General features: G+C 46.0%; 1 protein-coding gene across 1 annotated transcript; it reads right to left on the reverse strand.

Annotated features, from left to right (window-relative positions):
• Nucleotides 1-1192: 1192 nt before the first annotated feature.
• Vhl (von Hippel-Lindau tumor suppressor) lies at nt 1193-9428 on the reverse strand. Its single transcript, XM_055628455.1, has 3 exons — nt 9058-9428; nt 5256-5378; nt 1193-3446 (listed from the first exon to the last, which is right to left on the reverse strand). The coding sequence occupies exons 1-3, from the start codon at nt 9293-9295 to the stop codon at nt 3250-3252; spliced, it is 558 nt and encodes a 185-aa protein (XP_055484430.1). The 5' UTR covers nt 9296-9428; the 3' UTR covers nt 1193-3249.
• Nucleotides 9429-12815: the final 3387 nt, after the last annotated feature.

A 12815-nucleotide genomic window follows, 5' to 3' on the forward strand; every position in this document is an offset into this window, starting at 1 on the left:
GAGAGGTGTACTCCCCACTCAGGAGAGCCAGTCCAGCCCCTTGCCAGCTGCAGCATTCAGAGCCAGCCCTGAACCTTGCCTGGGCAGCACAGTAAAATTGGCTCCAGTGGCATGGGCACAGGTTAGCTGTCCCCGAGGGCATAAGGGTGGGAGAGCTGATCCTGCCCCTTGCTGGCTGTGGCACTGAGTGAGGCAGCCAGGCCCTGCTGGAGAGCTCAACCTGGAGGTGGAGAACTGGCAGGCTGACCAGCAGAGCTACCACACAGGCCCAGACCCAGGGTTCTAAGTTGGCCTGCCCCAACATCGGCCCCATCGATGACCTAACTGCTAGAGCACGTGAAGGGGCCAGTCCTGCAGACCCAAAGCTGCAGAATCTCCATGACAGTGCAACAACAGGATATCTGAGAGGAGTCCTGGGGAGGATACAGTTTTGATAGTGGAGCAGAAGCCAGAGGCCTTGAACCAGACCAATGACTCATTGCAATGAATATTTGCAAGTAAAGAAGTGTGGACAAAGGGTGTGCTGGGGACACACTGTGACACACTACAGCTTCCACCACGAGATGGCTTTCTTGTTTTGTAAATGGGGAAAAGGTTGAAAGGTCAAAGGGAGGATACGAAGAGATGAGTGGAATTGGGGTGCATGATGTTAAATTAGCAAAGAATCAATAAAAATTTAAAACAAAAAAGATGATGTGTGTGTGCATAATACTGCAGACGGTGCAGATGGCGGGAGGCCAGAGGCATCAGACCCCCAAAGCTAGTTACAGACAGCTGTGACCCATCTCACTTGCAAGTGCTCTTACCTGTTGAGCCATCTCCACAGCCCAGCTGCTTCTCTTACACAAGGTCTTTATAGCCCAGAATTTACTGTGGAATGGAGGATGACCCCCACTTCCTGATCCAAATGCCTCCAACTTTCAGAGGTCTGGGAGCACAAGGGTGCGCCCCGCAGCTACCTGAATACCTCACCATTTTCTTCAGTGTTTAAATGCTTTTATAGATAATTAATTTTTAGAAGAAAAACAAAGCTAGAAGAAACAATTTTAAATTAAAAAAAAAATCTAAGACTGGAAAGAGAAACTGGAAAATGAAACTGAGGCCTTGTTTCTTGCCCCACCCCCACACCACTGAGCAAAACATTTCAACTCCCAGAGGAAAAGCCCTGTTAAAAGTAACACGACACACATGCTTCCTTCACTTAGCACTTTTTATTGTACTAAAGGTAAGCCTTTTCAGAAAACTCAAAGTAGAAAACAAAGTCTGCAGAACATTTCCAGGATAGCCAGGTGACGCGTGACTCCCGTCACAGGTCTCCACTTTTTAGGCAGCGCAGAGAACAGTATTCAAATTTCCAGTTTAAAGATAAACATAAGATCTTTCTGAGACAGAGTCAGGTTTAAAAAGAGAAAACCAATGTTCAATACTTCACCTAGACTTCCCTCACTCACACAGGCACCCTTTTAGCTGCCACGTGGCCACTCACTCAAGGAATGTTGCAGACTAAGGAATGACACTGGCAGGGCACTGGGAAACGGAAACGGCAGTGTTTCACTCACTCATTTTACCTGTCTTAGAGCAGAGTGCACTCAAGGAGCCCAGGATGTCGACAAATGCTTCCAACAGTCAAAGAAGAGCGCAGCACACTGGTGTTCACACAGTGCCCACAGTAACTCGGGGAAGTTAAGTTAGGAAGTTAGATGAAGACCAGGCATGCTGGAGCACACCTTTAATCCTAGCCCTTGGGAGGCAGAGGCAGGCAGATCTCTGAGTTTGAGGCCAGCCTGGTCTACAAAGAAGTTCCAGGACAATCAGAGAAACCCTGTCTCAAAGAGAGAGAGAGAGAGAGAGAGAGAGAGAGAATGAAGTTCAATGAAATAATCAGGATACAAAATTGTACATACCCTACTATGACTTTCTTCAACCAATCACAATATACCCCACAAAGAGAACACCCAGTTACAGTGGTTGCATGAATAACCTTTCCTTTTCCTTTTAGTTGACTGTCTTTTCTGGTGTGCTTCTCTAATATTTTTCTAATAGGGGAATTAAAACAAACAAACAAACAACTGTTTTACAAAATGTCTGACAGAAGTAATAAATATGAATATTTGAATATGTAAGACAGGCTGTGACCATCTATAGAACTACTACATGTTCTGGACTGCTCTGTGACACACTGTTTGTAGTATGTGGCTGAGTGGCGCTTCAACACCTCACCCCCAATCAAAGAGTAACCAGGGCCTGCCAAAAGAAAATGCAGAACCCACTGGAATGCCAGGGACTGACAGAAAGGAACAGAAATTCCCACTCCTGTCAACAGTTTCCTCGCAGACAGAAGCTCTTTAAAACCAGAACTGAACACAGGATGACTCTTTTCTACTGCCTATGTAGATGTCAAATTACAAAAACACTGGGGACAGTGAGTATGCAAACCCCTCTCAGCTAAAACGACATATCAGGAGGCAAGACTGACTCCAGTTTGAGGCCAGGGCTACAGTATGAGATCTTGTCTCAAAATGAGAAAAGAGTGAGCAGGCTGTGCTCCCAACACTGGGGCTGGGGACACAAAAGGATCAGGCTAGCATCATCTACTCAGTGACTGAGGCTGGCCCGGGCTACAGGAAAGAGTCTCAAAATTAAAATAAAATGAAAAACAAACAAAAAAGTGAAAAGAAAGTGCCGAGACGTGGACAATCAGAAAAACTTCTTTCTAAACACAGGCTGCTAAGCTGTCCCTTTACTTGTACACTTAAGGCTTTCCTCAAAGAGGCACCCTCCAAGCTCTTCCACCAACACCAGATGGTTTGTCCATCCAACGTTAGAGACTGAAGCCTCCTGACACATTAGGCACTGGGCTCTACAAGATGTCTGTCCCAGCCTTGGGCCTTCTCAGCTTTCCCAAAGCAGGAGGTGGGTGCTCTCTGCTCAAATGCTGCTGCATTCTCCAAATTAAAGGACACACTGTAACCCCCACTGAAGAGCTTACACAAACATCCTTACAGTGAACTTCCAGCCTTACCAGGAAGCAAAAATGAAAACCTTCATCTGATGAATGCTTCTAGAAAGGGCAGATTCGGTGTTTACCCTTAAGCACCACAAAGCCCAGTGACGTTAGTTAGACTTTCTTTTACACATGGAGTGTATTTTACTCTGAGAGTGAAACATTTAAAACTGAAAGAAAGTAACCTGCCCTATGTGTAGGTCAAGACTCAGAACCATCAAGGCTGAAACTCAGGACCACCAAACTCAATGGACTCCTTCAGGCTCCTCTCCCAGGTGCTGATTTTCAAGGTGCTCTTGGGTCAGCCGCTGTATGTCCTTCCGCACATTTGGGTGGTCTTCCAAATCTTCATAGAGCGATCTGACAATGTCCAGCCTCCTGTAGTTCTCAGGTTTGACTAGGCTTCGCACAACCTGAAGGCACCGCTCTTTCAGAGTATACACTGCAAAGGTAAAAAACCAAGTCCTCAGCGGCAGACTCATTATGAGGTCACATGATGAGCCAGACACCACCACCACCAATAACTACATTTACCTTGTGATTCTCACTTTAGGGAAAACTAAAAAGGGGAGCACACATCATAGTATCATTTCAATAGGTCTCACTGTGCTCACAACTGGCTCATGACAGTGGCCTGGGCTTTTTAAAACTAATCAGATGTGAAGGGACCCTGGTAAGTCAGGGCCCAAGTCTTAAGGAAGCTCAGCAATGTCTGTTTGGGAGAGAGTATCACATGGCAGCAGATAGCCAAAACATCGTGCACCTGGATAGTGGTTAACACTGCTATTTGAACTCACGGGGAGCTGGGCACTCCGGAGGCTGAGGCAAGGTCTCTGTACTCAATTAGCCTGGCCCTTCATAAGGAAGTTCCAGGGCAACAAAGTAAGACCTTGTCCCAAATAAAATAAAATAAAATAATCCAAGCAAAAAAATAAAATAAACCAAACAATAAAATATAATAAAGTATAAAAGGCACAATGGTACAAGCCTTTAATCCTAGCACTTAGGAGACAGAGAGACAGGAAAAATGTTGGAAGTTTGGTCTACACATAGAGTTCCCGTTCTGCCAAGGCTACAGAGAAAGTCTTTCTCAATAAACCAAAACAGACCAAGCACAAACATTTAATCCTAGCATTCAGGAGGCAGACCTTTGTAACTAAGTACCAGGACAGCTGTGGCTACATAGTGAGATGTTATCTCAGGAGAAAAAAACAAAGAAAGAAAAGAGATGGGGGAAGACTGGGGAGATGGCTCAGTTGGTAAAATGCTTACTCTGCAGACATGAGAACCTGAGTTGGATCCTAAAGCTCACGTTAAAAGCCAGGAGTAGTGACTCATACTTAGAATCCCAGTGCTGAGGAGGCAAGGAGGAGGATTTCTAGGGTTCACTGGCCAGGACCCCCAGTCTAATCAGTGAGCCACTGAAAGTACCTGTCTCATTAACATGTGAGGTTGACCTTTGCCCTTTAAACCCAAATGTCTGATGCATCTGCACAAGCACACTCACAATGAATCTAGCTCAGCTAGAAGAGGGCACAGACCTCTACGTGTGATCCCCAGCACTACACAGCACCATGGTGGCTATATACCTGTCATTCCAGAAGGAAGATTAGAGCTTCAGAGTCATCCTCAGCTACATAATGAGTCTGAGGTCAGCCTGGGAAACATAAGATCCTCTCTCTCAAAAACAAAACAAAACACCCAAAATAATGATGAAGTCACCAGGGAACTCAATGCCATATAAGACAAAATTTAACTCAATGCTCTTTTCTGATTATACACATCTTTATTTTTGTTTGGTTTTTGCCCTGAGACAGGTCTCAGAAAGTTGCTCAAACTGGCTTTAATTTTTCTTTGTAGTCTATAGTCTTTCACTTGTGACCCTCCTGCCCCAGCCTCCTGAGTACCTGGGATTACAGGACTGAGCCACCAGGCTCAGCTTCATGCTGTCTTACTAGCCTTTGCTCTGGGATTCCAGGGCACCAGGCTGTTACAAGACCAAGGAACCAAAGGGTAGTCACAGTCCTATAGGAGATGCCTTGATTTTGCCAACTTCTTTGGAGCCAAAAGTGCTTTTGAGACACAACATCTTTATTCCACACAGGACAGAGAAATGGATACTTCCATTTCATCTATAATAGAGGCTAACACTCATTACAATGTTCACCCCTATCAAGACTGGGCCAGTGTGGTGACTCAGGCCTTAATCCCAGAGAAAAGAAAAAGAAAAATGTAAAGATTGACTATCAACCTGGCAATGTGATGTTGGCAAAAATAGGCTGTCCATCAACATTGAGGGAGGGTACAAACAGTTCTGTCTGGTTAACCAGAAGTCCGTCATGGGTCCCCGCATCCCTGAAGAGCCAAAGGTGACCTGTCAAGGCAAGCAGAAAATGTTAAGAAGCCACGTAAGTATGGGTAAGGCACCTGTTTATTACCCGAAGCCACATGAAATGCTTGCCTCTTACTCTGCGTAGTGTTATAACAGAGCCTTCCAAGAGGGGAGCATAATGACAGCACTCCTCACAAAGGACCCCTTGCTCATGAGAAAGCAGGGCTGAAGGAAAATGGCATGCTGAAAGCAAGACAGAAAGCAGAACATGCCAAGGCTCTGCAACTATGGAGGGAAAGCACATCTAGGTCAAGTGAGTGCTGGCAATCTCACCATATTGCAAGATGTAAAAGGCCACTGGGTCCCCAGCCCAGGAGGTGCACAAACCAGCATGTTGACATTAAGAGGCCATAGAAGGACTCATGGATGAGAACAGGTAAACTAATATACAGTGTAAAAGGTGAACGAGAGCTTGACTCTCGGAGGGAAGGGATTGAGTGAGAAGGGGCAAAAAGGATCCTTGTGGGGTGACAGAAAAGTTCTCATCTCCAACTTCACTTAGAAAAACTCTCATGGCCCGGAGACCTCTGTGCCTGAAAGATTATACCTTCATTTTTAAAGATTTATTTATTTATACATATGAGCACTCTATTTGTGTGTATGCCTTCATGACAAGAGAGGACATCAGATCCCATTATAGATGGTTGTGAGCCACCATGTGGTTGCTGGGAATTGAACTCAGGACCTCTGGAAGAACAGACAGTGCTCTTAACCACTAAGCCATCTCTCCAACCCCATACCTTCATTTTTAAAAACAGGGGACAGAGTTAACCAAGGAAAGGAAACAAGCCTCCAGGGTAAGTCTGTTTCAGAGGAAAACTACCTCAAACTACTGCAATCCTTCATGGCACACAAACTTACCTCAAGACTTGGTGGTGTTCTGTGACGCTGGGGACTGCACCCCTCCCACCTGCCAGCAAGTACCACAGTTCTAACTAGAAGCCCAGCTCAAAACTGATAAAACTTCTTTAGGACAGGGTCTCCCTATGTAGCTCAGGCTGGGCTCAAACACATGGTAATCCTACTGCCTCAGCCTCATACACACTGGCATTATAGGCATGTATCATCATACCTATTTTAATTCTCTTTACATAAAAGTAGGCACAGGACTAGAAATATTACACAGTGGTAGTATGTTTGCCTAGCCTGAGTGAAGTCCTCAGTTCAATTTCTAGCAGTCACCAACACTTCTACCAAAAAAATTAAAAATAAGACACAGATAAATCTTACAGAATACAAAATTAAAACAAGTTTCTATGTAAAATAGAAGACAGAATTTTTTTATTCCTGTTGTGTTCTTCCCAGCACTTAGGAGGAAGAGGTAGGCAGATCTCTGAGTTTGAGGCCAACCTGGCTTACAGAGTGAGTTACAGGACAGGCAGGGCTGCACAGAGAAACTCTGCCTCTAACAAAACAAAACAAAACAAGAACAACAAAAACCCACACAAATAAACAAAAACCCAGACTGCTACATGCTGAGGCCCTGCCACAAACAAACAAACAAAAATATAAGCAGGGCTAGAGAAATGATGACTCAGCAGTTAAGAACACTTGTCCTTATAGAGCACCCAGGTTTGAGTTCCAGCACCCACATGGTACCTAACAACCATTTATAACTATAGTTTCTAGGGATTAGAGCCCCTGTCTGGCCTCCATAGGTTCTTCTTCTTTTTTTTTTTTTTTTTTTTTCCCTTTTAGTTTTTCAAGACAGGGTTTCCCTGTATAGCCTTGGCTGTCCTGAAACTCACTCTGTAGACCAGGCTGGCCTCGAACTCCCATAGTGCTGGGATTATAGGAGTGTGCCACTGCTCATAGGTTCTTCATACACATGGTACAGATACACCCTCAAGCAAAACACCATACACATAGGGGAAAAAAGACTGAGACAGAGCTTGACAGAAGGCTTGCCTAGCGTGTGCAAAGCCCTGGATTCCATCACTAGCACTGAAAAAGAAATGCTACATCTCCAAACATAAGTTCTTTTCTTCTCTCTATGTCAGAAAAACAATAATAATTTGCAAAGCATTAGTGTATTTCATCTTATTGTTTTATTAAGTCAGGTATCATGTAGCCCAGACTGGCTTGAACTTCTGATCTTTCTGCCTCTATCCTTTTCTCCAAGTTACTGCAAGTTTGTAGCACCATGCCTGTCAAATGAGCCCATTAAATGTACCACGTCAGGAGAAAAGTTCCATCAAGATCCTCACTGGATCTTGATGTAAATGAACCAGTTCACATGTCTAACCCTAGGACTCAGGAGGCTGAGGCAGGAGGACTGCCCCAGTCTTTTTGTTTGTTTGTGCCTTAGTCAATGTTCTACTGCTGTGAAGAGACAATTCTTCAAGGCAACTCTTATAAAAGGAAGCATTTCATTGGGGCTGGCTTACAGTTTAAGAGATTTAGTCCATTATCAGCATGATGGGCAGCATGGCGGCACCCAGGCAGGATTGGAGAAGTGACTGAGCCACAGGAAGCAGGCAAGAGAGATTCTGGACCTGGTTTGGGCTTCTGAAACCTCAAAGCCCACTCCAACAAGGCCACACCTACTAATCCTTCCAAGTAGTGAATTCAAATATGTAAGCCTCTGTGAGCCATTCCTATGCAAGCTGACACCTTGCTTAAACAAAACTTTTTTTGTCTTCTTTTTCCAAGTGAGTTCGGGCATTTAGGACATAGGATCCCTAGAGCTGGAGTTCCAAGGAACTTGTGAGCTGCCTGACATGGGTGCTGGGAACCAAAGAGCAGTATGAGCTGGGCTTGGTGACAAAGGCCTTTACTTTAATCCTAGTTCTCAGGAGGCGGAGGAAGTCGGATCTCTAGGAGAGGCCAGCCCAGTCTACAAATTCGACTCAGCTGTCTTTTTGTTTGTTTCAGACACAGTATTGCTGCATATCCCAGGCTGGCCTAGAGCTCACTGAAATCTCCTGTTTTGGCTCCCGAGTCTGTATGTTTTTCAATTACATAAATACGGCACTGTCAAATAGCCCCAACGGTCTAGGGCTAAAATCACATCCTGAACTTTTTCTCCCACTCTTTGGCAAGCAAACAAAAAAGCCTGGTACAGTCCTCTCGCTTCAGTCTCCTCAGTCCTGGGATTTACCCAAGAGAACAGCTTCGACTGCTTTTCACAGCCATCTAGGCTGGACCTCGATAGAACCTTTCTCCACTGATAGTTCTACAGTTAATAAACTCACATAGCCAGGTTCGGTACAAAGCTGAAATCCCCGCACTCAGTGGCGTAGGCAGGAGGATCACAAGTTCAACCCGTTAACACATACTCATTTGATTTTGGCCAAGGCTTCAATCGGGACAGCCGGTCCCCCAGCTACAACTGTCAGCTTCCTCGGCTGACTCTGACTCTACTCCCTTTCTTCTGGGAGGCGTGCTCCTTAACTGGACGCATCCCGACTCCGCCAATGCTTTCACAACCCTCTGAGCCTGGTGCCTATCGCAGCAATTATGACAGCGCCCGGTACCTGTTCATGCATTTGTCTGCACCCCTCCAGGTTGTCACCGCGAGGTCAGGCTTCGGATGCTGAACCTGCCCGGGAACCCGGTACACTGCATCCGAAAGCATCGGTGCATAGGGACGAAGTGCCGGGGGTTGGAGAGAACGCGCTGGGCCTGTTAAGGCACCCGAGGCCTAGCGCGCGGCTCGTACCTCGGTAGCTGTGGATGCGGCGGCCGGTGCCCGGTAGCAGCGTCGGGTAGGGCTGAGGCTCGCCGTCGAAGTTGAGCCACAAGGGCAGCACGACGCGCGGGCTGCGGTTGCAGAAGATGACCTGAGAAGGCTCGCGCGAGTTCACCGAGCGCAGCACAGGCCGGGGCCGCCCAGCCTCCATCTCCTCAGGGCCCGGCTCCCCAGCAGCCTCCTCTAGACTAGCTGCCTTCCGGGGCATTAGTGGAACCGCTGGCGTCCGGATTCGCAAGCTGGACGTGGGCGGCGCGTGCGTGCGGGCTTACACGCTCCGAGACAGGGCTTTGGCCTCCAGACGCGCTCTGTCCCGCTTGAAACCCGGAAATGGCCGCCAGGAGCCCTCAAGCCGGGGGCGGGGCTGCACGGAGCGGGGACCGGTAGTGGTGGGCGGGGCTAAGGAGGGGGTGGGGTCACGGCAGAGGCCATAGTTGTCACTATAAATTCCACTTCCTAAGTTGGGTTTTGGGACTTTGTACTTTGTTTGCTTCTTTTTCTTAAAGGTTGGTTTTTCACTGTGTGGCTCTAGAACTCACTATGATCCAGCTTGTTTTGAGCTCAAAGATTTCCCTGCCTCTTAGAACAGTGACTAAAAGTATTCGGTTTTTTCTTGTGTGACAGGGTTTCCCTTTATAGCGTTGGCTGGTCTGGAATTCGGTGTGCAGACTAAACCGGCTTCGAACTTAGAGTGATCCTCCTGCCTTTGCCTCCAGAGTGCCGGGACTACAAACATGAGCCACCAAGCATGGACTTTTGCCTGGTCTACAAAGTGAGTCCAGGACAGCCAAGGCTACACAGAGAAACCCTGTCTCTAATAAAAAAATCATTTATTTCCCTTCATCTGTGCTTTCGTTTGCTTGTTTGTTTGTTTTCGACACAGGGTTTCTCTGTGTAACCCTGGCATTCCTGAAACTCACTCTGTAGACCAGCCTGACCTCAAATTAAGACATGCCTGCCTCTACCTCCCAAGTGTAGGGACTAAGGCAAGCACCACCTGGCACCACGAGGCACTGCCTGGCCTATGCTATTATTTAAAGTTTTTCTCATTGATGAGTTTGTCTCTATTTTTTACTGCAAATCTTAAAATGTCTAGCAGAGTACAAAAGTAAAACTTTCCCTCATTTCCTATCTATATTCCCAGAAAACAGTATTACCAGTTTTTCCTTTCAAAAGTTCTTATACACGTGAATTTTAAAACATTTTTCTCTTTATAGACATAGACTAACTGCATAGCTCCCATTGCCTTGAAGCTCAATATATAACCCAGGCTGGCCTCAAATTAGTGGCATTCCTCCTGCCTTGGCCTCCCAAGAGCTGGCATTTTAGGTATGTGCCACTATTCCTGGTTCTATCCACGGTACTGGATTGTATCTACTGTCTAAAGACTCACTAACCCAAAGGTGTCTGAAATTCAACATTTCCCCCAAATCACCTGAGTGCTTATTAACAGACCACAAGTGCCCCAGTTGGAATCCTACCTGGCTCTTAGTCCAACTGCAGCTTCAGATGAACTTAAAAAAAAAAAAAGTGTGCGCACACGTGTATCAAGTTCATCAAGGTGCTGGTGAACAATAGAAGAGCAAGTTGGGTCTCCCGGAAGTGGAGTCACGAGTGGTTGTGAGCTGCCTGTGTGGGTACTGGGATTAGAACCTGGATCATCTGTAAGAGCCAGGGCTCTGAACCACTGAGTCAGCTCACCAGCCTCCATATTCTCTGAGTTGTTAATTCCTCACTTTTAAGGCAGGTTCTTTATTTTCAATATTGAGAAATCAACCCAGAGCTTTATGTATGACAGGCAAGCAGCCTGCCTCTGAGCTGCACTGCCTAGCCCCATGAGCATTTTGTTTAAGTGTTAGCATCATAACGGTGTGGATTAAGTCTTCTCACCCCAGCACATACCTACTGAACAAATACCACGCTATTATTATAAACCCTATGCATCAAGAATGTGAAAGGCAGGCCAGCCTGATCTACAAAGCAAGCCCAGGACAGCCAGGGCTACACAGAGAAATACTGTCTAGAAAAAAAAACAAGCCAAACAACAACAAAACAAAACAAAACAAAACAAACAAACAAACAAACAAAAAAACAATGTGAAAAGCTAGTGTGGAAGCACACTGGACAAAATGGAGCAGTGGGAGGTTGGACATAACAGAATGTGGAAGGTGATTAGATGGGCCAGGAAAAAGAATCAAGCAGGGTGTCTGGAGTCCATTTAAGCTCCGGTATTAAAATAACATTGACTGGGAAATCATCAGGAGCAATACAACTTATTGCTCACATTTCTGGAGGTTTGGGCAGTTGAAAATGCATTATTATGGGCTGGAGAAACAGCTTCGTGGTTAAGAGTGTGTGCTGCTCTGAGGACTCTAGTTCATTTCCCAGCAGCCAAATCAGGTGGCTCACAACTGCCAGTCACTCCATGGCTGGAGGATCTAATGCCCTCTTCTGTCCTCCACAAACACGTGCAACGGACACCTCCCCCAGACACAAACATACATGATTCAAAATAAAAACAGGGCTGGAGATCTCGCTTCTCGGTTAAGAACACTGGCTGCTCTTGCAGAAGACTCTAGCTTGATTCCCAGCACCCGTAGGGCCTCACACACCATATGGAACTCAGGCGTGCAGGTGGCACACATACATACCCAACAGCAAAATATACACATAAAGTAGTAAAATAAAAAAGAATAAAAATAAGGACTAGAGATAGCTCGGCAGTTGTCAATAGTTAAAACTGCTCTATCAGAGGAAGAGATGGCTACAAAACATCAGGTGACTCACACCTGCCTGGAATCTCAGCTCCAGGAGTTGTGACACTCTTTTCTGGTCTCTGTAGGCACCTGCACATGCACACGCGCACACACACACACACACACGCACGCACGCACGCGCACACACACACACACACACGGCATGGTCCTTGTGTGAACAGATAAACACTGGAGAAACCAGGAATGTTGACCATGCCTGGGTGTCTCCTCAAAAAAGGAAATAAATACTCGTTTCCTACTCAGAAAGCTGGGAGTGCATGTTGGTAATACCTAGCGACCTTCGAAATCTCTACAGCCAGACCTTACCCAAATCCCCCAGAATTTTATCCCAGACTTTCCTTTCTAGACCTTGTCATCAGCTTTTAGGGAAAGGAGCCCATCGTTAGGAGAGATGCTACATGTACCTTATAACCTGCTCATCTCTTGCTATCAGATCCTAGGCCCTGAAGCTATAAACCCCATCTTCATAGTCACATGTAATTTACCTCTAGTTCCGATGCAATTGTGCCTCCGCGTGCACCAAAGATTGCATTACACCAAAGATTGCATTACACCAGGAAGCTTTTCCCCGAATTATATTGTGTTTAAATACGCTTACAATAAGCTACCTGGTATCAGACTATCTGGAAGTTTGAACTCGCCTTTACTTGAGTCAGGATGAACTGAGTTTTCCTTCTTGCCTCTCATGGTTCTTTTTCCTGTCTTCTATGACTCTTGCAGGGCTCCCCACAAACCTTTAAGTTTTTAAAGTTTTCCTCATCTCTCATGTTAGAAAGCGGGAAAAGTCAGCATTGTCTTTCTTTAGGAAGTATTCTGGTTTGCTGAGAAAAGGTAGTGTGGGCAACTCCACTGTATTGCTTCACTTAACTCAATCCAGGCTGGGCAGGGTGGCACACGCTTTTAATCCTAGCATCTCTAAGTTTGAGGCCAGCCTGCTCTACAGAGCACACG

This window comes from Psammomys obesus, unplaced genomic scaffold (assembly GCF_907164565.1).
Source record: "Psammomys obesus unplaced genomic scaffold, mPsaObe1.curated_primary_1811, whole genome shotgun sequence".
In the NCBI taxonomy this organism is placed as follows: Eukaryota; Metazoa; Chordata; class Mammalia; order Rodentia; family Muridae; genus Psammomys; species Psammomys obesus.

Bases quoted from the DNA above. Each gene is read 5' to 3' on its own strand.
- Vhl (XM_055628455.1), bottom strand. From the start codon at position 9,295: ATGCCCCGGAAGGCAGCTAGTCTAGAGGAGGCTGCTGGGGAGCCGGGC. The intron at 5,379-9,057 runs GTACGAGCCGCG...TTGCCTTGACAG, and splicing joins CCGCATCCACAGCTACCGAG to GTCACCTTTGGCTCTTCAGG. The intron at 3,447-5,255 runs GTTGATAGTCAA...TTACCTTTGCAG, and splicing joins TGCCAACATCACATTGCCAG to TGTATACTCTGAAAGAGCGG.